At 39.6% G+C, this 23,973-nt stretch overlaps 1 protein-coding gene across 1 annotated transcript in view; it reads right to left on the reverse strand.

Annotated features, from left to right (window-relative positions):
- arhgef39 (Rho guanine nucleotide exchange factor (GEF) 39) overlaps positions 1-23,445 on the reverse strand; it is a 54,494-nt gene extending 31,049 nt beyond the window's left edge. The window contains exons 1-5 of the mRNA XM_066669146.1: positions 23,366-23,445; positions 17,110-17,292; positions 15,316-15,410; positions 9,298-9,418; positions 4,387-4,505 (exon numbers count right to left, since the gene is read on the reverse strand). Of these exons, the coding sequence (XP_066525243.1) occupies positions 4,387-4,505; positions 9,298-9,418; positions 15,316-15,410; positions 17,110-17,259 (485 nt within the window). The 5' untranslated portion in view covers positions 17,260-17,292; positions 23,366-23,445. The remainder of the gene's footprint in view (positions 1-4,386; positions 4,506-9,297; positions 9,419-15,315; positions 15,411-17,109; positions 17,293-23,365) is intronic.
- Between the last annotated feature and the right edge of the window lie 528 nt (positions 23,446-23,973).

Below are 23,973 nucleotides of genomic sequence, written 5' to 3' on the forward strand. Positions count from 1 at the left end.
TTGAAAAGAAACAGTACTCGGCTTGTGGTTTCTTTCACCTTCCCCATCTTGGTAGCATAGTTCTACCTAACAGACAGAACTGGCAACTATTAAATTAGGGGGGAAAACGGTTCAAATAATGCTTTTATCAAATATATACAGAACCATTATTGGTAAACTCCATTTATTTGTCTTCTCTTTTTAAAATGTGAATAATGGTACCCACTGTCTTCGTTCTCTTGGTTTTCAGGTTTTCTGCACCTGGAATAATTTACCAAACGAAATTAAGATTGAAGACATTGTACCATTTAACACACACAGCTTTAAGGATATGATGAAGTCAACTGAGTCCAGATTGTTGTTGTGTAGATGTTTTACATAAGATGTACTTATCTGAATATGTTTTTGTGTGTATTATTTATTGTAACTGTGTTGCTGCCATATTCGGCCATGTCTCCCTTGTAAAAGAGATCAGTGATCTCAAAGGGTACTAACCTGGTTAAATAAATAAATAATAAATAAATTTAAAAATAAGGAGAACTGTGGCAAAAATCTGTCCACGCGTTATTGGACATAGTAAAGTGAACATTCATGCCATGTAAACAACTTACACAGAAAGAAAACACAAATTGGGGTTCATTAACTCAATCTGCCCTGAACAAACTCAAATACAGGAAGTGCTAGAATGTCCTCATCTCACACCTCTTTAACTCTATAAATTCTCAACGAACTGACAAGAAAAAGCAAGCTGGATTGTTAGGCTGCTTCCAAGAATGTTAATAAATCCTCTCTCTCTCTCTCTCTCTCTCTCTCTCTCTCTCTCTCTCTCTCTCTCTCAGCAGTCATTACATGAAGCAAGCGCTACTTGAGGTCAACATATCAAGGTCGAAGATATGAAGGTAGTGTTATATTTAGGGAATCAATAGCAGTGGTGAGAGCGAATGTATGAAACATAACGCTCGTTAATGAGCTTGAATATTCCCGAACAGTTCTCTGTTTCTTAAGCTTAATGAGTCTGGTAGAACTCCCAGATCTGCAGACATCAAAGAAAGAGGACAGTCGAGGTCATCGGAGGTCTGGGCAGGTAACAAATCTAAAGATGATTCAGGCTGTTATCTGTCAACTTGTGTACAACGCTGGCTGTCGCACATCAAAGTCGAAAAGCAATGCGAGGTTATAGTCACCTCGCCCTTAATGGCAAAGGGAACATGATTAAAGAAGGGAACTGAACAGTTGCTTTCAAATGAGTTCAATCTGCGTTCTTTCAAACATACTTTAAATGGGAGATAAACTAGGAGAATACCTCATGACCTTCAGACATTATATTTCACATGAAGCTCTGACTGTGATGAACTCCAGCATAACAGCCTCAACTCAACGTCTACATAATGGTCTTGGGCTCCATTAGCACAAGGCGTCCCCTGATTTTTCCATGTAAAAAAAAAAAAAAAAAAGGAAAAGAAAAGGAGCTGTGACCCCATGACATAATCAGAACTACAAGCCTCATTGCAAAAGGGAAGGTTCAAGTTCTTCATGGGCCTTTGCCTACATCAATGTTCAAGTAATAAAATTCTGTGATATGGTCCCAAGCATAACACGGTCACGTCTCTGTTCTGTTCACACTGGCAATAGATCTCACCTCTGCTATGGGTCACGGTCATTAACGTCCCAGAGAGGTGAGGCCTCAGTGGTTTGGGAGAAGGGTCAAGAGAGAGAAATTAAGAATGAGAACTACAGAAATCAACACTGGAATGGTTTAGGATTGCCACGATTACTGAACCCGATAAATAAAAATCATTTTCTAGACTAAAATTTACATTCTCAGTGAACCAGCAGTGATTGCAACCAATATGTATTGGGATATTTGTATGATGATATTGCATATTTAAATATGCATTGTTCTGGTGGTCCACCAGGTCTTGCATAGGTGTTCATACTTTCATTTTCTACATAATCCTGCCTTTTCATTTTAAATATGACATTTTTTCTTTCCTTTTGAGGGTGGACTATTGTAAATTTAAGAGTTTAAGTATGCATGCATATGTTTTCGGTAATATTAGGTGTACAAAGCGTTTTTGAGTATGTATGATTAAAATCAAATTCAAAACTGCCATTATTAAAGTAACGTGTAGTATTTAAAATTACACTCGTCAAATCATTAAGAAAACCTAAAAATGAAGAATTAATATGTTGTCTTTATGATAGCCAACATCAAAATCACCATTTATAAATAAACTAAAACAAAACTCACAAGTGCTTTTGGATACAGTATTACCCCCAAGAACAGAACAAATCAATGCACCTGCTTTTGCGGCACTTCTTTCCTTGATGGAACTTAATGGAACTCATAATGAATGTCGTGACAAATAAATTCTTCTCGCTTTTCAAACTACTTCATTATTAGTTCATTCCTTGTTGTCATTTTTAATACGGATAATTATACGTTATCAAAAAGTGAGAGAATAATGTGTTACCAAAACAATATAAAAATATCTCCTAAAATGTGTGTAGTGCAGTGCAGTGTCTGATTTGGCACAGTATTGTAATATTTGTTTATTTCATATCTGCTAAAAGCCTGCTGAAAGTATTTTGCCCTAAAATTTTCCATAAAAATACAATTTTTTTTCTATCTTTGAAAGGTTATGCATGGTCTATTTGTCCATTTGATAAATAAAGAGGGGACAGTGAAGGCAGCAAGAAAGGCAGCATTCTTTTTTGCACCAACAGATGCTGATTAATATAAGTAATGATTTTATTTCCTGCCCGACATCCTGTGGCACGTCTTAAGTAGCTGCGGTGCTCCAGATCGCCCGCAGTGGCTCTCCATCATCCTCCGAGCCGATAAGTGACAACAATTTCCTCCAGAGTCGCCGCTGGAGGTGAGCCTCCTGATTATCTGCACTCACCAAGAATGGAGCCCTTCTGCTACAGCACTTAAGATCATCATACAATTATGTGTCCCCCGTGTGTCCTCGGCCTGCCTGAGGAGGGAGGCAGAATCAATGGGGGACAATGGGAAACACAGTGATCTAGACCTGAGTGGAGGCGGACGGATCAAGAAGGGCCTCTGAACGCACTGATCGAGGGGACGGGGCACAGCAATTCCGAAAGAAATTAGAGGATATCTTCTCATGAGAAACTGAAGAAGAAGGAGAAAAAAAAAAAAAAAAAAAAAAAAAAAAAAACACGTACCAAGAAACTGGATAATGACATGTTCCCTACAAAAGGCCATGCACTACAGCTGTAAAACAAAACAAAAACACATATTACATGTCAGAATTCCTAACTCGCTTCTTAAAACAGAAGGACCGCTACTTCTCTGAACAGAAGAGAATTTTAGTGTGTTATATAGGTGTACCTCACGACAACAGATGGAAAGTGCCAAGAATAAAGTGTCTATGTAGCATTTTACACAGGAGAAAAGACATTCTGTTACACAAGTCGCAGAAATTTAAAGATATAATTATCTCCATTGCAACAGTAGTGTGATGTCTGCTTCTTTCATCTGCGAAGCTACGTTGTACAAAGTAGGAGTGACATGAAAGCCTAATTAAGATCGACTTGAGCAGCTTGATAAAGCAGTGTCACATCATTTTCGCTGGTTCTTAAGCATGTTTCAGCCCATTTCGCACCCTGTTACACTAATTAACGGCTGAGAGCACGACCGCATGAAATTACAGCCAACAAAATCGGCTGCTTAACAAAGGGGATTTTGACAGTTCTTGGACAGTCTAGAGGCTGGCATGAGCATGACATCAAATAATAATTACGTCTGTCATCAAAAAGTCTTCCTACGTTTTTATTATTTATTAATTTTTTTATGGTGCAGGGGCCACTTCGCCAAAGCAAGCAAACAGAAAAGGAGAACTCAAGCATGGAAAGCATAACCCGGTGGTGACAGCTACAAGTGAGTCCCAACGATTCCCAAAATTTTTCTCACTACACATAGTCGGATGAGGGAAAGGGAGCGTTGCAGAGTGATTTGACAGCAAACAAGGAGACTTTAGTCACATCAAAGGAAGCAGACTGGCCAGTGTCAGAAGACACTGATGCATAACCAAAATGCATTACGTTCTCTTCAGAAAATGACTACATATCAGTGGAGCCATCTTGTAGGAGCTGTCGAACGGCCGTAATCTCTCTGCAAAAGCAGATGGTTTAAATGCACTAAAACTACGCTGGCGAACAATCCATTTCATTTGCACGTAATATGGAATTCAATGCCTGAGTTGCTCTGACAACTGACGAGTCAAAACTTTCCGAGCCAGTCTTAGTCTATAGTTGAAGAGCTTGTAAAATGTTCCACAGAACCACAGAGTTTCTTGCTAGCAGGAGATTTGTGCTTGTGTACTATCAGGAAGCTTTGAAGTCAGAATATTTCCCTCTTGTGTGCAGAGTCAAACTTACTGCTGAATACGTTGTAGAGGAAGAGGAAGTAGGTCCTCAAGTTTCATGTTATGGAACTCAGGCCTGGACTCTTGAAGCTTCTTAAATCTTCTGAATGCTTTGTTTTTCTTCAGCTGCACCTGAAAAAAATTTATAAAAGAACGTGAGTTTCCCAAACAAAAATCATTAAAACCTAAAGTCCTTTACAGCAGTGGTAACAAATAGTCAAGCAAGTTAGAAAACATCTAATTTTTTTCAGACCAATTTAGCAGTCAGGGTTTAAATGTATTTATTATCCAGGTTCTTTGTTCACAAAAAGTACAGCACATTATTAAAAACTTAAACATTGAATATGGTTTGCAAAAGTGTTTTTGATTTTTTTAATAGGGAAAATTTCCCCAATTAAACCTTAACATATGTTGGATAGTGTAAGAATAAATAAAACAGCCGCTCTTCTGATTTTAAAATTCATTCAAGTAGTGATTTTAAATATTAATAGCTGAGGTTTATATTTCTGTCAGTTCAAAGAAAGATTAAATTACAGAAAGTTCAAACACTTTGGTGGATGTTTGTAATAAACAGGTTAAACCTTAGCATCACATAAAACGAAAATAGTATATGAAGAAAGTAAATGGGACAGATTATGTGGGGTGAAAAAAACATAAGCACATTAATTAACAATACAACCCAGGCAGTTTTTTGTGGCCTGCCAATCTGAGAAAATGAGCCGTTCTGAATTGTGCCATCAAGTCAAATGTTAAACTGGGGGGAAAAAAAAAAAAAAAAAAAAAAGCAGAACCTGTATGTAGAAATAAGAGTACTGAATAATACAGAAAACAAAGAGAACTGAGAGAAAATGGCTAAAAACTAGAGCTTCTCCTCCTTCTTGGGATCTTGTGCTGAACTAAGCTGTGGCTCATTCTCATTTAAAGGAACAGGAGCTGAAATTGGTCATTCTAAACAGGGCTGTTTATACAGGAGGTGAATGGTGTGCGGTATTTGATCCTTGTAGGATTTTGACTAATGCATGTCATAGACCTTTCATCAAGACCCCATGAAATGATATAACACAAACCCTTATTCATTTGCCAACAATGTATCTGTATCAGTAGGCCAGACACCCTCATGTTCTAATTTAACAAAATCAAACCTGTGTCTGTGGTGTTCAGAGTTTGATTTAGGCCCAAGTTTTATTTGTTTATACCTTCCTCTAAAATACATACAGAATACTAAATGAACCATAATCTTTGAATAGTACACACCCTGTGCAGTGTAATAGGCACAGAGCTGGCCATGCACACCTGCTCAGCTAGCTTTTATGGACGAGGCAGCTGGGTCTCCCTCTGTGAGGGCGACACACACTAAATCACAAGCATGCTGCACATGCTATGAGCTGAATCTTCTTGAATGTTAATGAATGTTTCTTGTCATGTTTTTTTTGTAATTGGGTCATGAAATGTGATTCTTCCAAGCAATATTTAAATGCTGCATAATATAGTCATTATAATAATAACAACAACAATAAGTAGTTACATTAATATAGTGCCTTTCATGTGCATTTAAACCCAAAGAACCATTTACAATATATATATATATATATATATATATATATATATATATATAAAACACAGTTTAACACTTTAAAAAAAGTAGAGGAAAGGTAGGATTTTAGCTAAGATTTAAACACAGAAAAACCTGCCACCCATTGTGGACATAAACCTTGGAACAGCCAGTAGAGCACAATCAGAGGACCTAAGTAAGAGTGGAGGAGCATTGAGCTGTAAGAGAGCAGAATGACAGGATGGAGCTAATACATGCAAGGCCTTATAAGTCAGCAGAAAGATATAGTTAATAACAAATGTGCTATTATTATACTAAATAATATTGCTGATATGTGCAGTTTTTAACTGGAAAGCTATTTTTATATTAGGGTCTGTGACACTTAAGACATTCAAAATGACCATTTAAAATAAATAGGCAGTGTTGTACCTATAAGAGTCTACTAATGTTTGCATTTGTTTGCCTTTACAAACCTGCTCATACATTTTTCCATGCAGAAAACTTCATATGATGAATGCAAGGTTAATAATAAAAAAAAAAAGATATATAAAACAGTCTGTGCACTTCGACACCCGCATAAACCTTTGGCCTTGGACTCAGGGTTATACATATTAAAAAAACATTATAATAATAAGATATTTTCATGTTTTATCGGGTCATCAAATGCCTTATAATGAACCACGTCCTTATTTTTCTATGTATGTAACCTTGGCACTGCAACAGGAATGTAACATGGGGTCCTCGTTTTGGTGCAATACCCTGTCAATTCATTTTTAAAAGCCCATCAGTATGAAAGGCCTTTGTTGTCTGTCCTGTGACATGAGAGTTCATGGACAAAAGTTATTCATTTGAAAAGTTGAGGCATTTTAAAGGTTTCAAATAGAACTCTTTTATGGAGGATTTCTTTTATGACTAAATTATGTTTTAGTTTACAATGAGTTTGCTTAATCTGTATTTACACTTGGGACTGATTTTAGGCTTTTGGATGCTTAAATGCATAATAAAGTGGTTTTCATGCATTTTCGGAATCCACTTCTGCTCAGGGCCGCAGTGGGTGAGGAGCCTGGAACTACAAGATGCAAGGCAGAAACACAAAAGGAAACCCGGAAGGGTTACCGGTCTCAAAGGGCACCACACACTCACACATACATTTACAAACTCACACCTATGAAATTTTTATTTGCACAGCCAATCCACCTACCAACATATGCTTTGAACCGTGGGAGGAAACCCTTGCAGACACAGGAAAACACACCAAACTCCTCACAAACAGTGGTCTGAGGCAGGGCTTGAAATTATATCCCCAGAACCCTGGTGCTCTGTGGCAGTTACACTATGTGTAGGGTCAGCCCATTAATAGAGTGGTCCCCAAAGTGGGGGTGGGGGGCTGGGTGTTGGAGCAAGGAAAATGTTTGAGATACATAATGTAATAATTCCACCGTAAAAGGCCATCTGTCACTTTATTTTGGTTTGTTTGATAAAAAGCTGCAGTTTTGTATAAATTACAGTATTTTAATTAAAATTCCATAGGAGCTTAACAACTTTGGGTATTGCTGCATTAGTATGATTTTGTTGCACTACAAATATGTAGAATGGTGTGAAATACATCATATTTATGAAACAATTAAATACACAAATAATCATGTCATTCTTGCGTACGACAGCAGCATGTCCTGATTAAGCAACTGCTGCTATCGAAACCTTGCTTTAGACCATATTTGGCTTCTTTACAGCTGACAACTGATTTTGCCATATAGGTCTAAACAGCCATCATTTGTCACTGCATTCCATTTTTTGCTGAATCATTTGTCACCAAACTTAACAAGAACCAGACTGTTTTCAGCATTAAAAGAACTCCTCAAAGTATAAACAGGCCATTAGAAAGACAGGAATGGGGCACTGCTATTTTAATCTTTGACTGAGCAACTGTGAGAAAGAGTTTCCAATCTCTATTCATGGTACTCTGGGTAAATAAATAAATTAATATCTAAGCAAATTCAAACTGAGATCATTACCAAAACATTAATAGGCCTATAGTCCAACTACAAATAAGCAGTGCTCCTTCCCTCTGTAAGAGGGCCTTTATTTCTCCAGCACATGCTCACCAGGCAGGTGGTGACACAGTGGAGATCCAGAGGGACAGATTGCCTGTGTCTGAGTCACGCGTCAGGGCAAACATGCCGCTCTGTGTTCCTGCAATTACTGCCATGTAGGCCTGGCGGGGGAAATCAATGCTAACTTACACAGCTCAGTCCCGAATCAATGGGAATCAGTCAATTTGGCGCAGACGTATCCCTCCTCTTAATTAAGACATTAATATCTGCGAAGCTCCAGGCTTCCCACAGATAAATAAGAGCAGATGTTAGCTTCGCCGCGGTTCCGCTGCCGAGAAGCTTTATGGCCGAGGAGAACGCTCCGAACATCCCTCTTCCTAATATACGTTCACTCTAAAACATCCACCCCCAGCCATGGTAGAACATGTTTAATTTGATTTGAGGCCCTCTTTGGAATGGTGCTCATCTACTCGTTCTGAATGTTGAAGTTAGCATTAGCATAGCATGGTGATAATTCTTTAACCACTACCTGATTTGGTCTAACAAGGAATCAGTCAGCCATACACGGGGGTACAGGTGCCTCGCTGAAGGAGGAGCTAATTAGCACAGAGCGAGCGAGAGCGAGACAGAGATTCCCTATTGCACTTTTTTTGGGCCAATTGACGGAGGCTGCCCACTTAAGTCAGGCCTAATGAGACGGGAGTGCTGGACTTAATGGTACCGCTGGGCTTTGCCTGTGAGAGATCTGTTTGCACAGGGTGTCATCCACTAGCCTTAATCAGGTAGGTGACTCCATTTTTTAAGGGCTCCAGACGTCAATCATTTTGAGTGGCGATCTTTGAGTTACTGACCCAACAATGACTTTCTTTTTTCTTCACCATCCCCCTCCCCCACCCCAAAAGTTGGACACAACAATATTGTACAATAGAAAAGAGAGAGAAAAGAGATTGTGTCATACTACACAACGGCTTAATAGGTGTAGACTAATTAGAGCCGGGGCATGATACACTGTCAATCCTGCACATTACCATAGATCTATAATGAATACATATTCATGAATTCTTACTGACAGGCATGACCGCAAGGCGATGACCTCTATCCAGATTTCTAATCAAAAGGCAAAATACGAATGCTAACTCAGAGTGGGGCCTGGCCTGGTGATGGACAGAATTTAGCTTCAAAGCCACATGTGGGAAGATTCCCAAACTCAGTTTAAGGGTACCAGCGAGAAATAGGTTACTATACACCATAGTAACTATAATGAACTACGTAGTTGCCTTACATTTTAAGACTCACTTAGTGTTTACATTTAACTTACCATCAGAGACTTCTTTGCAGTCTGGATGTTGTCAGCATAGGTAGTGTAGTACTGAAGGTGACAGCAGAACTGCTCAAAGCCATAACCAAACTTTCCCTCCTCCAGATGAGTCAGTAGTGTCCTGGTAGAAGAACACAGAATGTCTTAATACTATCTTAAAAATAATAATAAATAAATTAATAAATTAATAAAAATGACAATTCACACTAACAAAGCTCTAACCCTGAAAACATTTAGAGAGTGTTTTATGAAGCATTGAATGGTTACATTCTAAATTTGCATAAACATACAAACGTTTTACTCCAAGTCATTTCAGACCATTTCTTTTGGTCCTTTTGACAGCGCGTCTAAAGGACCAAAAGAAATGGTCTGAAATGCTCTTACCTTCAATACTACACTGCACAGGTACTAGAAATATACACTGTGTTCACAAACTTGTAGGCACTCTTTATGATTAGATAGATAGATAGATAGATAGATAGATACTTTATTGATCCCCAGGGGAAATTAAAGAAAGTATTAGATTAGTATATTTTGCTATAAAAAAAAAATAAAGCACATATTGTGGACAAAATATTTAAATGTGCTTACATAGTTGACACAATCTTTACAGAAGATCTATGAAATAGATCCGGATACTCTGGAGTAGCTGCATATGAGCCTAGTCACTTTGCCCAATGCCAGGTGTCGGCTAGAGAGACATAACGCCCCTCGGAATTAGAGCTGCATTATCTGGGGTGCTGGAGTCGCATCCAATAACCGTGGGATGAGTTGAAGTGGCTTTTGTGATCCAAAGCTAAGATTCATCATCAGTACTTCACCTCATTAATGCTATTGGATTCTAACAGAAATGCCGCATCATCTAGTGGTAAGCCTTCCCAGAATTGTAGAAGCTGTTACTGCAGCAAAGAGGGATAATCTTTGAATTTCGGAGCAAAAATTGAATGATGTTCTCAAACTTCTGGCCTATGTGGTTTCATATGTGAAGAGCTGGAACATTAGTGTTGGTAAATATAGCTGCTCTGTGGCAGCCTCTGCTGCCGTGCAGCCCCAATGAAGCAGTAACTGTGACTCTATTTTGGGAATTGAGGCACTTTGTGAAAATAATGAGAGGCTAAAGTTCAGAGGTAGAGGTGTTCCGCAAGCATAACTGTTTGCCATTTGCTCTTGTGAGGTGTCATCCGAGGCCTTTCCCTGTGGGGTGACAGTTGTTTGAGGCCGAGGCACTGGGGCTAGTGCCCAAGGGCAACAGCGTGGCACTTTCTACAGTAAACGCGCTTACTGCAAATCCAGGAACAAAACGTGCTCAAGTGGAATGCAGGCACAGACGCCCGGGCTGTCACGCACATTACAGCAGCACGGACGCGATTCAAGGGTGAGGGTGTTGACACTTGTGAGGTAGCTTATTATCCCAACTTGGAGGAAGGTAGCACACACACACACACACAACAGCATACACACACACACACTCTAATGATGTTCCCTGAGACTTAACATTCTTACACGCTGAAAGAAGGAGCACTTTGCGGTTGAAGTTGATTTAAATAGATTTTAATGAAGTTGCAAACCAAGGTAGCCTCTGTTCGTAATCAGGAGATGCTGGAGCAGCCGAGAGAGTTCTAACAAGGGCAAAGGGCGAGAAAAACTGTGTTTCCTATTTCCCCCCTCCCCCCTCCCCCACTCTCACAGCCAGAGGCTATTATAATAAATATGAAATTACGAATTACATTTTTTATGCTCTTTTTTAGGGCAATTAAATTCTCCGGCCGTCAGAAAGACGACAAAGATAACATTAGCATTCCTCCTGCGTCACTTTAATCCACATTAATTCTTAGCAGTTGCGACATCTGGGGTGGGCACAGACTCCGCTAAACAATGGGGGCCTATGTGGCTTCATTTGTGGAGAGTTGGAACAGAGGAATACTAATTATTGTCGCTGGGTAGTTAGCACAATGCAAACACACGCAAGGAGAAAGCCACAGAGGAGAAAACAGTACAATTTAGAAGCCCAATCAGTGCAGAGAGCAGCACAGCATGCCTTTCCTCCCCTCCGCCAGTGACAAGGACCCACTTCCTTCTTATGGGATATTATTTGATCTATTTCCACACCACATTTACTCTCATTAAAATGGTGGGAGGAAAAAACACAGGCACACTCGTTCAGAATATTTATCTTTCAAATGTGTTTTTGATTTTGTGCTACTTACTCAACAAAGTGACAGCACTTTCAAGTTGGTTATCATGGTTTGTTAGAGTGCAGGCTGGGATAATTGGAATGCTCCTACCACAGCCTGATCCCCTCATTGGATAAACAGAACAATGATGAATGGCACCAGTGGATCAGTATATCAGGTTTACCCCCCCCCACACCACCCCTTTTTGTTTATTTTGTTCAGCAACGTTTAGCAAATCGGGAATTCATTAAATCTTCGCTAGCCCAGGAGTATCAGAAGTGTACAAACAACTACAAACAAAATTCACGAAATATCAAAATCCCGAATGTTGTTATTTTAACCGAAGCCATTCTGGCCTCAACGCAGTTGATAGACAGCACATTTGTATATTTGCATTTGTCATATTTTTCTTTTAACAAAGAGATTGATGGTTAGAATTGCATGGAATTTCTAAAGTATTCGTATAAAAAGGTGGACTTACTAGTAATACATAGGTTTTAAAGTGTTTTTGTGCAACATATAATAGTAATTAAAAATTGTTACTATTGTTACTTTATACCAAGTGTTGTGTACTTTTTAAAATGACAATTTTTTTTTTTCAGAAAACAATGTATTAATAGGCTACATTCACCATCATTAACATCAAATTGACCATCTTTAAATCGTCTAAACCAAAGCTCACGTACATTTGGATACAATATTTTCCACAAGAACAGAAGAATTCAAGGCACATGTTTTTGCAACACCTTTTCCTTGATGGAACTCATAATGAATGCAGCAATTAATACGTTTTTCTCAGTTGTCAAACTACTTAATATATAGGTTAGTTTTTGTTCAATAAAATGACTGTTGACGATACCAAGTTAGCATAAAGCTACCGACAACATTTAATCACTAACTACGCTTTAAACTCGCTAGCTAAATAAATCACCACTCGTCTGATTAGTTCATGAGCTACTCTGTGACTTTTAGAATGAATTTGGGGGTTATTAAATATGGTCAGTCGAATATCAAATAAAGTGAAATATAATCTCAATTCCTGACAGCTGGCCTAAATAATCAGAACATTCAGTTGTTCTTTACTATTTTTTTCTTTTAGTATTTGGTAGCTTTCTCGTTTGTTAACCCTGAACACTTAAATATTCATCTACTAAAACAGCTAAGAGCTTCCCTAGAAACAACAATAAGTATCTGAAGTCTGTAAAATGGTGATTAGGCTGCCCTAATAATATTAAATCTCATTCACAGTGAATCTTACTTCCATGATTGTGAACAACTTCAGTCTAAAATTAAACCCATCTAAAGCCCATTCCAGAAAAGCCAAGATTCACCACTGACATCAAATGTCCAATATTAAGCGTAAGCAAGCGCATCTAAAAAAGACTAGCTAATAACTAAGGGTTCGGAGTATTGGAGCACTCTATTCGTTTTAATCAGTCAACCACTACTGTCTGTTCAGGGATCTAAATTGAGAGGCTGCCATTACTGCTCACCCGGCGATTCAATAACCGATTCTAATGATGATATATGGTAACTGAGTACCAATTTATCCAATACATCAGGCTCTGAAATTCAGCCCTCCATCTTCATTCAGCTCTGCAGCCGGAGCATCCCGTCAGTCTGGCACTGATGGGAGCCTCAGGGACCCCTAGTGATTCATTATTCAGACTGTAAATATAATTCTCAATCAACAAGGCCGGGATGAAGCCCTCGCAGGCTGTCACTCCTTCCTCTCTGCCCGTTGTTTGGAAGGCTGGAAATGTACACAGTCAGCCGCCCAGTCCAATCACGTTAGATCTCGAGCCAATTTAGGCAGGGTGCTGATGAAATCCTGTTACTGGGTTGCGGCCGTTAAAAAAACCAACCAAACAAAAAAAAAAAAAAAAAAAACAAAAAAAAAAAAAAAAACAAACACCTGTCCAAACATGTAACGCAAATACACCTACATTGATCGTGCTGTTAAATATCAAATGCCGGTCAGCAACCAGCAGAGGTAATCTCACTAGTGCGGCCCCCGAGGTCTTAATAAAGCTTTTTTTTTTTTTTTTTTAATAAAAATAAACAAATAAAATAAGAAAAACACAAACTGGAGGCTTGTTTGCTCTCCGGCTATTGCACATTAGGAGAGGGATTGAGTTGCTTGCGCATCGCTTTCAGATGCTCTAAATCGTCAGTAAATCAAAAACACAACGTGTTCCAAGAGAGCTCCACGCCACGTGTAGCCTTTACAGAGCACTCAGAGAAAATCCACCGTTAACGGCGGTGGGCTCCTTGACACTTGTTGAGTTAATTTGCTGTTAGTTTGTTCTATCCACACTGGAAGATCAATGCTGAGACTGGACTTCAAGCTTGTTTTTTTTCCCTTTCCTGTTGTGTTATTTCATCTTCGCCCGCATACTTCTCTCGAGCCTTGCCTTTTCGTTTGTGTTGGCTGTCGAGAAGCAAAGCTCCCACAAGCAGAGAATCCAGAAGGCCTGCGGACCAGTCACAACTAGGCTTTATAAATTAGTACAAACAACAAGCTGTTCCCTGAATCCAGTCCACAGCAAATACAGGAGGTTTAAGAAAAGGACAGGAGAGGAACAGTATGTTTAATGAAAAAGAAAGAAAAATGGTCAAAATTAATTGTTTGGGTTTTTTTTTTTGACCAAAACAAAAAGAATTAAAACGGCTTATATAAAAGGACAAAAGACAATTTTATTGGTAATGAATATATTCACAAATATATTCATAGTTTGATTAGCAGCACTGTAAAATGTCAGCCGCATGGATCTACTTCAGAGTTTCGAGTGATATTACACAAAAGCGGCTCTTAATCTCGGTTTATTCCGAGTATCAAGAGGAGGAACAATACACAAGAGCTTCTCCACTCCTCTATTACTCCACCTGATGCACAGAATGCAGCAAAACAAAAATTCCATAGTGCGCTCTTGACAAGGCGGGATAGCATAGCCTTCAACTCTTATAGCAGAACATAGGGACCCCCGATTACAAGTGGATATTTGGCACACTGGCTATTGGCTACCATGCAGTTTTTACTTAAAAGTCACCAACTGTTTCCTGCTGCAGAAGAAGCTGCAAATACACACTGTCCTACATGGTTTTAAAGGAATGCTAGGTGGTATTTGGCCGGCTTCATAATCACGGACCTATAATAGAGAGAAGAGAGCCTCCGTTGTTTCCAGGCTAGGCTCAGCACTGCAGAAACTGCACTATGAGGGTCGTAAACATGCCCCCCTTCCCCACTGCCTCCCCTTGATTTCAGGACAGTGTTGGAAAAATGAACTACACTCTGCAATTGTATGAGAGCCGAGGAGTAAAAATACCAAATCTAACAGTGTTTCTTCAAGAAGGTATTTTTTATCTAAAATGCTCATGTACTTTTTGATTATTTCTGTGTTGGTTTTCATTACAGTGTTTCTTTAATATTGGTTCCCTCCAAGAATTCTCATCACAGTGCATCACTGATAAAATGGGATTCTATTCCAAGACATCAGCATTTACGAAAACTTGCCATCATCAGCTTGCGATTCTCAGAAGAGATGAGTGCCCATCATTAAAAGGCAGAAAGGTGGCGATAGCAGGAATGGCAGGGTAGAATGGTGCTTTTAGGAGAAAGTGCAGCCATAAGCCTAAATGCAGGACACTCATTGATTCCTGATCCCACTTGAGAGAATAACAAGATAAGACTTAGCAGGCAATCGCCAAGTTCTCAAAGTTCATTCTTATGTCAGACCCCAATTAATACTCCCAACCCTCTCGTCCTCTTTAAGCGGTATCACATACACCATTCTCCCCCTCCCCAGAGCAGCAATATCCAGTTAATTATTGAAAGGATACTTACTGGTTTACTAAATGAATGGATTTAATTGAACTGAAGATGCTCTCTCTAATGTCCTGCCTCAGGGTTCCTTTGGCCTTCAGAATCTCCACAAAGTACTAGAGGGGAGAGGGGGGGGAGGGGGCGGAAGGAGGAGAAAATTAAATCTTTCGTCGCCGGTCTTTCATAACTCTTCATCTTGCTGAGTGTCACCTTACACACAGCGCGCCCTTGAGACATGGAGGAAAGCATTTTTACATCAGTGGCATCTCAATTACTTTTAACAGGTTAGGAGCAGAGCTAATTCAACATGACCTGAGGGCGGAAGAAAACATGAAGGAGAATATGTAGATTCTCATAAAAAAAAAAAAAAGAAATGGAAAAAAAGTGTGTGGGTTTTAATAATCAGCCACTTAACTAACATAGCACATTTCAAAACAATAAGAACAATGTAGTGGTTCACAGTGTTGGCTCTCTGGGTTGAAACACTAACTGTTATGACGCAGGCTGTTTCTATGTGCGTGGGTGAGCCTTGGCCAGAGAGTCAGAAAGGCAGCAGGCAGTGTTAGACCACACAATGTGGCTCCAAATACAGAAACAGCTGCAGTGCTCTTAAGTCATTTAGTAATAAAATGAGTTTGGCAAATTGAATACGCTTAAGGCCTTCAGTGAGTTATAAAGCGAAGACTGGAAACGTGTGACGGCGGCATGAAAAAAAAAAAAGCTACAATAAGACCTTCGGTCTCAGACAAATGCGTCTCTCACAGAGGCCAATTAGAATAACAAGTAACCACTATGAAATATTTGTGGGTGGAGCTCTACAAAACTCTTAGCTGTTAAGTGGATTATTGCCTGGCATCTCTTCACATGAAAGTTTTTAAGTGCCATAACATGTCTTCAGGTTAGGTTTGGATGCATTTTACATTTTTTACTGATGGTGTTTATGTTCAGGCTGATCAGTTCAGCCAGATGCTGCAATAAATGTGAGTAATTGTCAGCCTCCTAGCTCAGTTGTCTCCATAAACGATGAGCATGAAATCATTAAAATACTCAGAAATAAGCAATTGTCCACACATTAGAGCTGACTGTTCATTAGAATACAAAAGAAACCACATGCACTATTTAATTTATTCAACTCCTCGTCAAATTGGCCATTAAATACAAGTAATCTTTTTTCGGGAGATGTTTCCGAGGACATTAGGCATACAGAAGGGGAAAAAGCCTACCTGCAGTTCAAAGATGATTAAAAAGTACAGAAAATACCAGCCTCCATGAAGCACCAAAGCAGGACAGGTAACAACCAATTACAATTTGGCTTCAGATGTGAAAAACCGGTACTGGTATTTCTATGAAACTTAGTACTTTGTGAAGACCAATCAATAGCATGCGTCTGAAAGAACGTGTAGCTATCAAAAAGCCTTTCCCGAGACAGGAAAATCAACAAAAAGGGGGGATATTACCAATTCAAAGCAAGGAGCTGCTGTTGTTCTCAGAGTAACACACTTGATAAATCAGAGCCCAGAGAGAAGTCAGGAATTATGGAAAAAAACTGAAAGTTAATAAAAGCCATTATGAAGGCAAAGCACAGACACAATAAATATTGAAAAAAAATATTCCATTATATTTTACTGCCGAGGCTTCTGTGTAAAATATATTGCTTGTATTTAATGGCCATTTTTAATATCAGACTATTATACCAGTACATTTTAGTAGTTGAAGACCATAACGTTGACCTGTCTTTCTTCATAAAGCACAGCGGATAATCAAGATGCATAACTCATTTTGTGTGCATACTAAATTAAGAGTAGCTGAACTCACAGTAGTGACCAGGTCCAGCTGCTCGCAGTACTTCTGTTCAGTCTGGACCAGTTCACGGCCAGTGCGATTCCTCTTCCTCTCCCAGCGCTCTCGCTGCTCCTGGACGCTTCGAGCGCCTGCTGGGACAATCGGGCTGGGAGCATAACTCATGACTGGCCAGGTATGCTGCCTCCAGATGGTTACCTTTGGGGTACATGCATACATACCTACATTAGTTAGGCTCTGAAGTGCATAAAATGACCTTTTTTTCTTCTTGTTGTTGTTGAGGTTTAGTAACCCTAGCCAACATTTTATAATTACACTTTATTTAATGTTATGTTAATGTCATACACATCATTTATCACTTGAGCAAATAACAGTTACATACTGCATACTCATAAAATGGTCATATTTATCTGCTTGCTCACCCACATCACTTTAAGTGTATAGGTGCATCAAATAAAAACATTATATCATTAAAAAGTTCACTGTGGTGCAGCAGGGAGTGTCGCAGTCACACAGCTCCAGGGACAAGTCCCGCTCCGGGTGACTGTCTGTGATGAGTTTAGTGTGTTCTCCCTGTGTTCATGTGGGTTTCCTCCGGGTGCTCCGGTTCCCTCCCACGGTCCACAAACACACGTTGGTATGTGGATTGGTGACTCAAAAAAGTGTCCCTAGGTGTGAGTATGTGAGTGAATTTGTGTATGTGTGTGTCACCCTGTGAAAGACTGTCGCCCACTCCAGGGTGTGTTCCTGCCTTGCCCCCAGTGATTCTGGGTAGACTTTGGACCCACCGTGACCTGAAAGTATTCAGCCCAAATGATACGAAGTAATGTTGGTGCTCACACTGCGCATGAGACACAACCCCATATGGATAGTACAGGATACTGTGTATCAGAAGTAGAAGGTAGGCTACAATTTGCATGTACTTTGAAATGTCCAAAACAATGAGATTTTCTTTGTATTTGTCACAGTGTATTTTATGACAAATAAGGCCATGTCTGATCATGCCCTCAATAAATCAGCTTGTGAGACTGCTCAAATTGCAAGACATATTTCCTACCTTCCTCCCAAAGTTACATAGCACATTTCCTGCAGTGCTGAGCATGGAGAAGTAACGTCAGAATCTCTATTCTCCTTTTACAGTGGAGCATTGTAATGACTTTGAAGCTGTAATTGTGAGGTAAATATATCATCTAGTGTTCTTTAATCCTGTAATTTAGTCAGCAACTACCCAATGTAGTTTAAAACTAAAATATTTTTTAAAAATAGATAAATTATGGAAAAATTTATACATATACAAAAGCTTTAAACATTGTTTTAAATGAAGTTTCCGTTATTAATCATCTACCACAATTTTGACCTAAAATATGGGAAAACAACGCGGTGAGCAAACATCTTACCTACTACAACACCACAAGTAAGCATGTCTCAACCAGCTAGAATGCCCCGACCGAATTCATGATAACAAACAAACCATATGTAGGCCATAAGCTGAGCCTGAGCGTCCAATTAAGGCAAAAACAACTACACACACACATACACACTCACTAACACTACAGCACTCTCTTGATCTATGACCCAATGTTCACTTGCTCTCGCTCTCTCTCTCTCTCTCATAGTTCTTCCATCAGTTTCTCTGCCTCACTTTCTCTCTTTCCCCTGCCTGCAGTGTGGTCCCCCAGCTCTAGGGTGTCCTCCCTGCACTGCCTCATTAGTGTCAGCTCTAATGGAGCATCAGGGCCGGAGAGAGGGACGAGACCACCACTTTAACAGCAATTAACCCTTGTGCTGTCCCCGGGGAGGCTGGCGTCAGCTGCTCTCTAACACACTGTAAACAAGCCACCTCGATCAGTGCCACCAAAGCAGGGGGGAGGCTTACTCGCTTCTCTTAAGAGCCACACAAGATGAGTGCCAGAAAAGCACCTATTAACAGTTTATACCGGCAGCTTGACTGATGGAAAAAGTGGATTAACAGCGTGCCAAAATAGTCTGTTTTTCCTTTTTGTACACATTCAGTGGGCACTAACTTGCATGAGCTGTGTCAGTCACCCCATCACCTGCGCGAAGGCACGGCAAAGAAAAAGCACAAATAACAGAGCTAAAAGCCTGAAGTGATAAGTACACCACGTAGCCTTGGCAATATGTACGTTAAGTAACACCAAGCTACTGTTTTACGAGCAACTTACTGTAAATTGCATCATTCCCCCTTGCACACATAATCATCCAATTTTGAGAGAAATAGCAGCATTTTTGGCCCAGTGAAGCCAATTAAAAGGCAAGAGAAGAGGGCTGGGATCAAGGGCGCACAGTAGGCAAATCGACAGTATTCAAATCGTAAGGAGGGGTAAACTCGTCTCGCTCTGGTTAAAAATGATGACTTTCTGATACTGCGATTAGAGTTTAAGAAAGCATTTCATTATCACTTGGCCTCTCTGCATTTTGTGGGCACAAAAGTTTTCCAGCACCTGAAAATGTAACTGGGAAATCTGAAACTAACTACTAGCCTAAATCTCAGTGCACACAGCCACAGCTTTTCAAATTATGGCTACTTTAAGCGTAGAGCCAGCAGCACAGTTTGCTACCTGGCTTGGAGATCACTAGATCAGTTGAATTTCCACATATTCAGAGCTATTCACTCTTAATAAACCAACAGCGGATTAGACCTAAAACTTTATGCTTTCAATTAGTTTTTGCTGGAGTCCATTGACGGTAACTGTAGAATTAACCTTACCACGGTTACAGCTAACACTGTGACAAGGGAAAAATTATTTTCTAGAACTCTAACATTTCTTCAAAAGCATGCCTTCAGCACAAACACTACTACAGTGCTGTGATCTTCAGCAAACTCAATAAAACCTGTAGTGCCAACTGATCAAAGCTTGATAAGTATGGAGGAGGGTTAGTAGCATCATATGATAATCTTCAGTCGGCCTGATTATGCAGTGGATATGAGGATCCCCTCACTTCAGTCCTTAGTCTAGCTGGTAAAATGAGTGGAATTAGGGAAGCAACACAACTGTCTTGTGATACTCAAACATTCTTGTTAACTGTATAAATGATAAACATGTTTCTATCATTGTGAACACAAATTGTTAATTTATTCAAACGTTCATTTATTTAAAATGTTCATAGACCAAAAACATTGTTAGTTTGTATTTAACACCGTATCTGCCCATAGGGCCACGTTCATGGCAAGAAAGGTAAGCAAGATGTCATTTATTTACTAATACAGTTTTGACTAAAAGCATAGGAATCATTTAAAAAGTAACTTAATGTCCATGAAGCCAAGTTCTGAAACTGTAAAATGTAATACAATGTCTCAAAACACAATGAAGCTTAAGATTTGCAAAATCTTACACAGAACGCCAAAGAAATCCCCAACAGTGGCAGGTCTGGCAAGTCAAAGGTCCACTCGTACTGCACTCATTAGTCTGCTTAGTAGGGAGCAAGTTTTAGCAAACTCTTTAAACATGCAACCTGTCTGGTGCACACTTTGGTAATGTGGGTCTTGCCTAAGAATAAGAAATACACTAAAATGGTTTAAAAAGGGTCTGATGCAATGGTCATGGATTTAAAGTTAGAGTTTTGTTTAGATGGACAATGGACAATTTATATGATAATACATTACAAAAGGCACATTTTACAGTAGTGTGTAAAAGTGTGTGCAACCACTAGGAAAACTTGCAGCAGTGTTGCTCCAGTCGTATATCAAACCCAAAGTTCCGGAATGAAAACAGCCATAATGCAGCAGAGTGGACAAAATGAGTGGACGATATATATATATATATATATATATATACACAAAAAAAAAAAAAACATATCTGCTCACTAGCACAGCAATCTAGTGACAGGTGTGTTTTACACCACTGAGGTGATATTGGATTTATTTTAAGGATTACAAGCTTTTCATTTAATTCCGTCTAAAGTCTGATTCAACAATTCACAGATTCACAAATGAGGCCAAATATATCCAGTTCAGTTTGTAAAAATGTAAATTTTAATAAGCTGTTCTTAATATACAATGTGTTGTTTATGGTTTTTGATTAAAATATTGCAGTATTATTAATTCATTCATTCATTATCTGTAACCGCTTATCCAGTTCAGTGTCGCGGTGGGTCCAGAGCCTACCTGGAATCATTGGGCGCAAGGCGGGAATACACCCTGGAGGGGGCGCCAGTCCGTCACAGGGCAACACACACACTAACTCACACACTCACACCTACGGACACTTTTGAGTCGCCAATCCACCTACCAACATGTGTTTCTGGACTGTGGGAGGAAACTGGAGCACCCAGAGGAAACCCACACGAACACGGGGAAAACACACCAAACTCATCACAGACAGTCACCCGGAGCGGGACTCCATGTCCCTGGAGCTGTGTGACTACGACACTACATGCTGTGCCACCGTGCCAGTGCTAGTAAAACTTTTACATTTAATCTTTGGTTGAAACCTGTTCTTAGTCAGTCAAAATTAACTCACAATGTTGGGAATAGAAGCAGATATCTGATGCATCTAATTCTCCTTTACAGAAAGTGTCTGCATCAAATAGTTATGAATATACTGCCTGATGTCTGAGATACCGTATTCTACAACTGATTTCAAATTCAAACTCCATTACATGAGCGCTTTGGAGAAAAAGCTGTTGAGTATTAACATTGAACCACCTTTTGGAATGTGGAAGGAAACCGAAGCACTCGGAGGAAACCCATGTGGACATGGGGATAACACACAAAACTCCTCAGACAGTCACCCCGAGTGGGACTTGAACTGTTGTTCTTATCATGGATCATAAGAAGAGTATTATCGCTACTGCTCTTCTGTACCTTCAGAGAAACCACCACTGGTCTGTCTGGGTTCACACAATATAAGCTTTTCCTCCATGCTTCACTGGAACATTTCAACACAGAACGAATGTTTAAAATCCTGCATTGTGGAAAATTACTGAGCCAACACAAGCCATCTTCTAATGGGTTAGAGGCATCACGTTGGCTGGATTCATTTGTATAAAGTTTGTCTCGGCTCAACTGTCCACCGCACCACATCACCCAGACTCAATATTCATGGTGACACAGATGTCACTGTCTCCAACTAATTTCCAACGATTTAAATTAGTCTGCTAATGTTCAACATTGGAATAAAGCAGGAATTCTGACCATTTTACCCCAAATGTAGTCTTGCACTTAACTTGGCAAGACTACACTTGACTGACACACAAAAAGACCAATCTAAAGTCTGCCTTTTTCAGTATGAAGTATAGGAGACAGATATAGGAGACTAGCAGAATCCTGACAGTGAGGCCAATTTAACGCACTGAAAGCAAATTGTGGGTGGAGCGTGTGGCTGAGACTACCTCAGATGCAACAGCCCAACCCACACTGTGTTGTCTCTTATTCACTGATTTTTAAAAACATTCCAATTTTATCTAAATTATGATAGTTCCCTTTATACTTCACCTGCTGACTTTGAACAAAACCCATTGGTGTTTTGCTGCACTTTCAGTGGAATGGAAATGTGAAAGGAGACAGTTTTGACTGCTGTGCATTCACACATCATAATATCAACACTGAAACAATACATTGTTCAGTCGTAGCTAATTGTATTTGTGTAGAAATTGTTACAACTGGTTTCCCTCACATCACTGAATCGATTCTCTTCAAGTAATCATTATCAGAACACTCTGAATGACGTAGTTTAAGTGGCAGTGGCTCAATTAAACAGAAATTTCTGTTTGTGTCTGGGAGTGCCTCAAAAAACAGGACTTCTCAGTTAGCTAGCTAAATATCTTAAACCCAAGTTGTGGACTACCTCCCTCAGCTCTTTTCCTATTGGATGGGCTTGACTTTTGGCATAAGGTGTCTAGCTAAACAGAGAAGTCATGCTTTTTGGTGAAGGACTGGTGAATCGATTCGAAGAGTTCATTAAAAGGATTCGGTTTAAAAAACGACTGGTACTCTAATCGAGAGGTACCGCAGGTCGCTGTATTCAAAAGACAAAAGCCGCTAGGGATAAAATTCATATTTATTCCGAGCCCCTATATCCTTCGACGAGACTAGAAGTATTGTAAAATAAACAATTCGCTCGTTTGGAGCAGCTTTGCCGTCTTGGTTTGTTCGGTAACGCTCACACTACATTGTAGTTCGTTTTAAAAATAAACTGTAGTGCTGTTTAAAAACTGACAACCCTGCCCTGCTCACGTGGAAATTACGTAGGCCTGCGAGATGGTGTGTTTGTACTAATTTATATTTACTGTAATATAAACACACACTGACCTGTCTATGGCTGCTTTTCAAACTCAATCCAGGCGCTCTTTTCTCTCTTTCCGCAGTTCCGCCCTGACGTCTATGGCTATTGGCTGGTAGAAGGTAACGTCCTGACGTCACTGGAGGCGTCTTGGTATTTGATTGGCTCTTTAGAGGAACTTCAAGTGTATTCTTTTTTTATCTCATTTGGTGGAATGCACGGCTTAGGAAGGTAAACGTGTCTACATATCATGGTCATTCACCACCACAAGTATGCACCCTTTTCAATTTGCTTCTTTTTGTGCACATTTTAGCATCACCCAAAATATTATTTTGCTACACGTTACTAATTACTTGTCTAAAATGTATTTATGGTAGGACTGTGACTTTCACACAGGTCTGGGGTTGTGGGTTCAAATCTCATTTCAGGTCACAAAAGCACATTTGACGATTTACAGTCCAAAAGCACATTTGATAGGTGGGTTATTCAAAAGGAATCGATTACTGAAAATGAATAAATGAATCAGTCAAAATATATTGGGCACAAGGTAGTAAAATAACAGGGTTCCATTCCATTGCAGAGTATTACACACTCACCTAGTCATTCACACCAGTGGACAATTTTGCATAAAGCCAAT

The sequence above is a fragment of the Hoplias malabaricus genome, chromosome 4 (genome assembly GCF_029633855.1).
Source record: "Hoplias malabaricus isolate fHopMal1 chromosome 4, fHopMal1.hap1, whole genome shotgun sequence".
Lineage (NCBI taxonomy): Eukaryota > Metazoa > Chordata > Actinopteri > Characiformes > Erythrinidae > Hoplias > Hoplias malabaricus.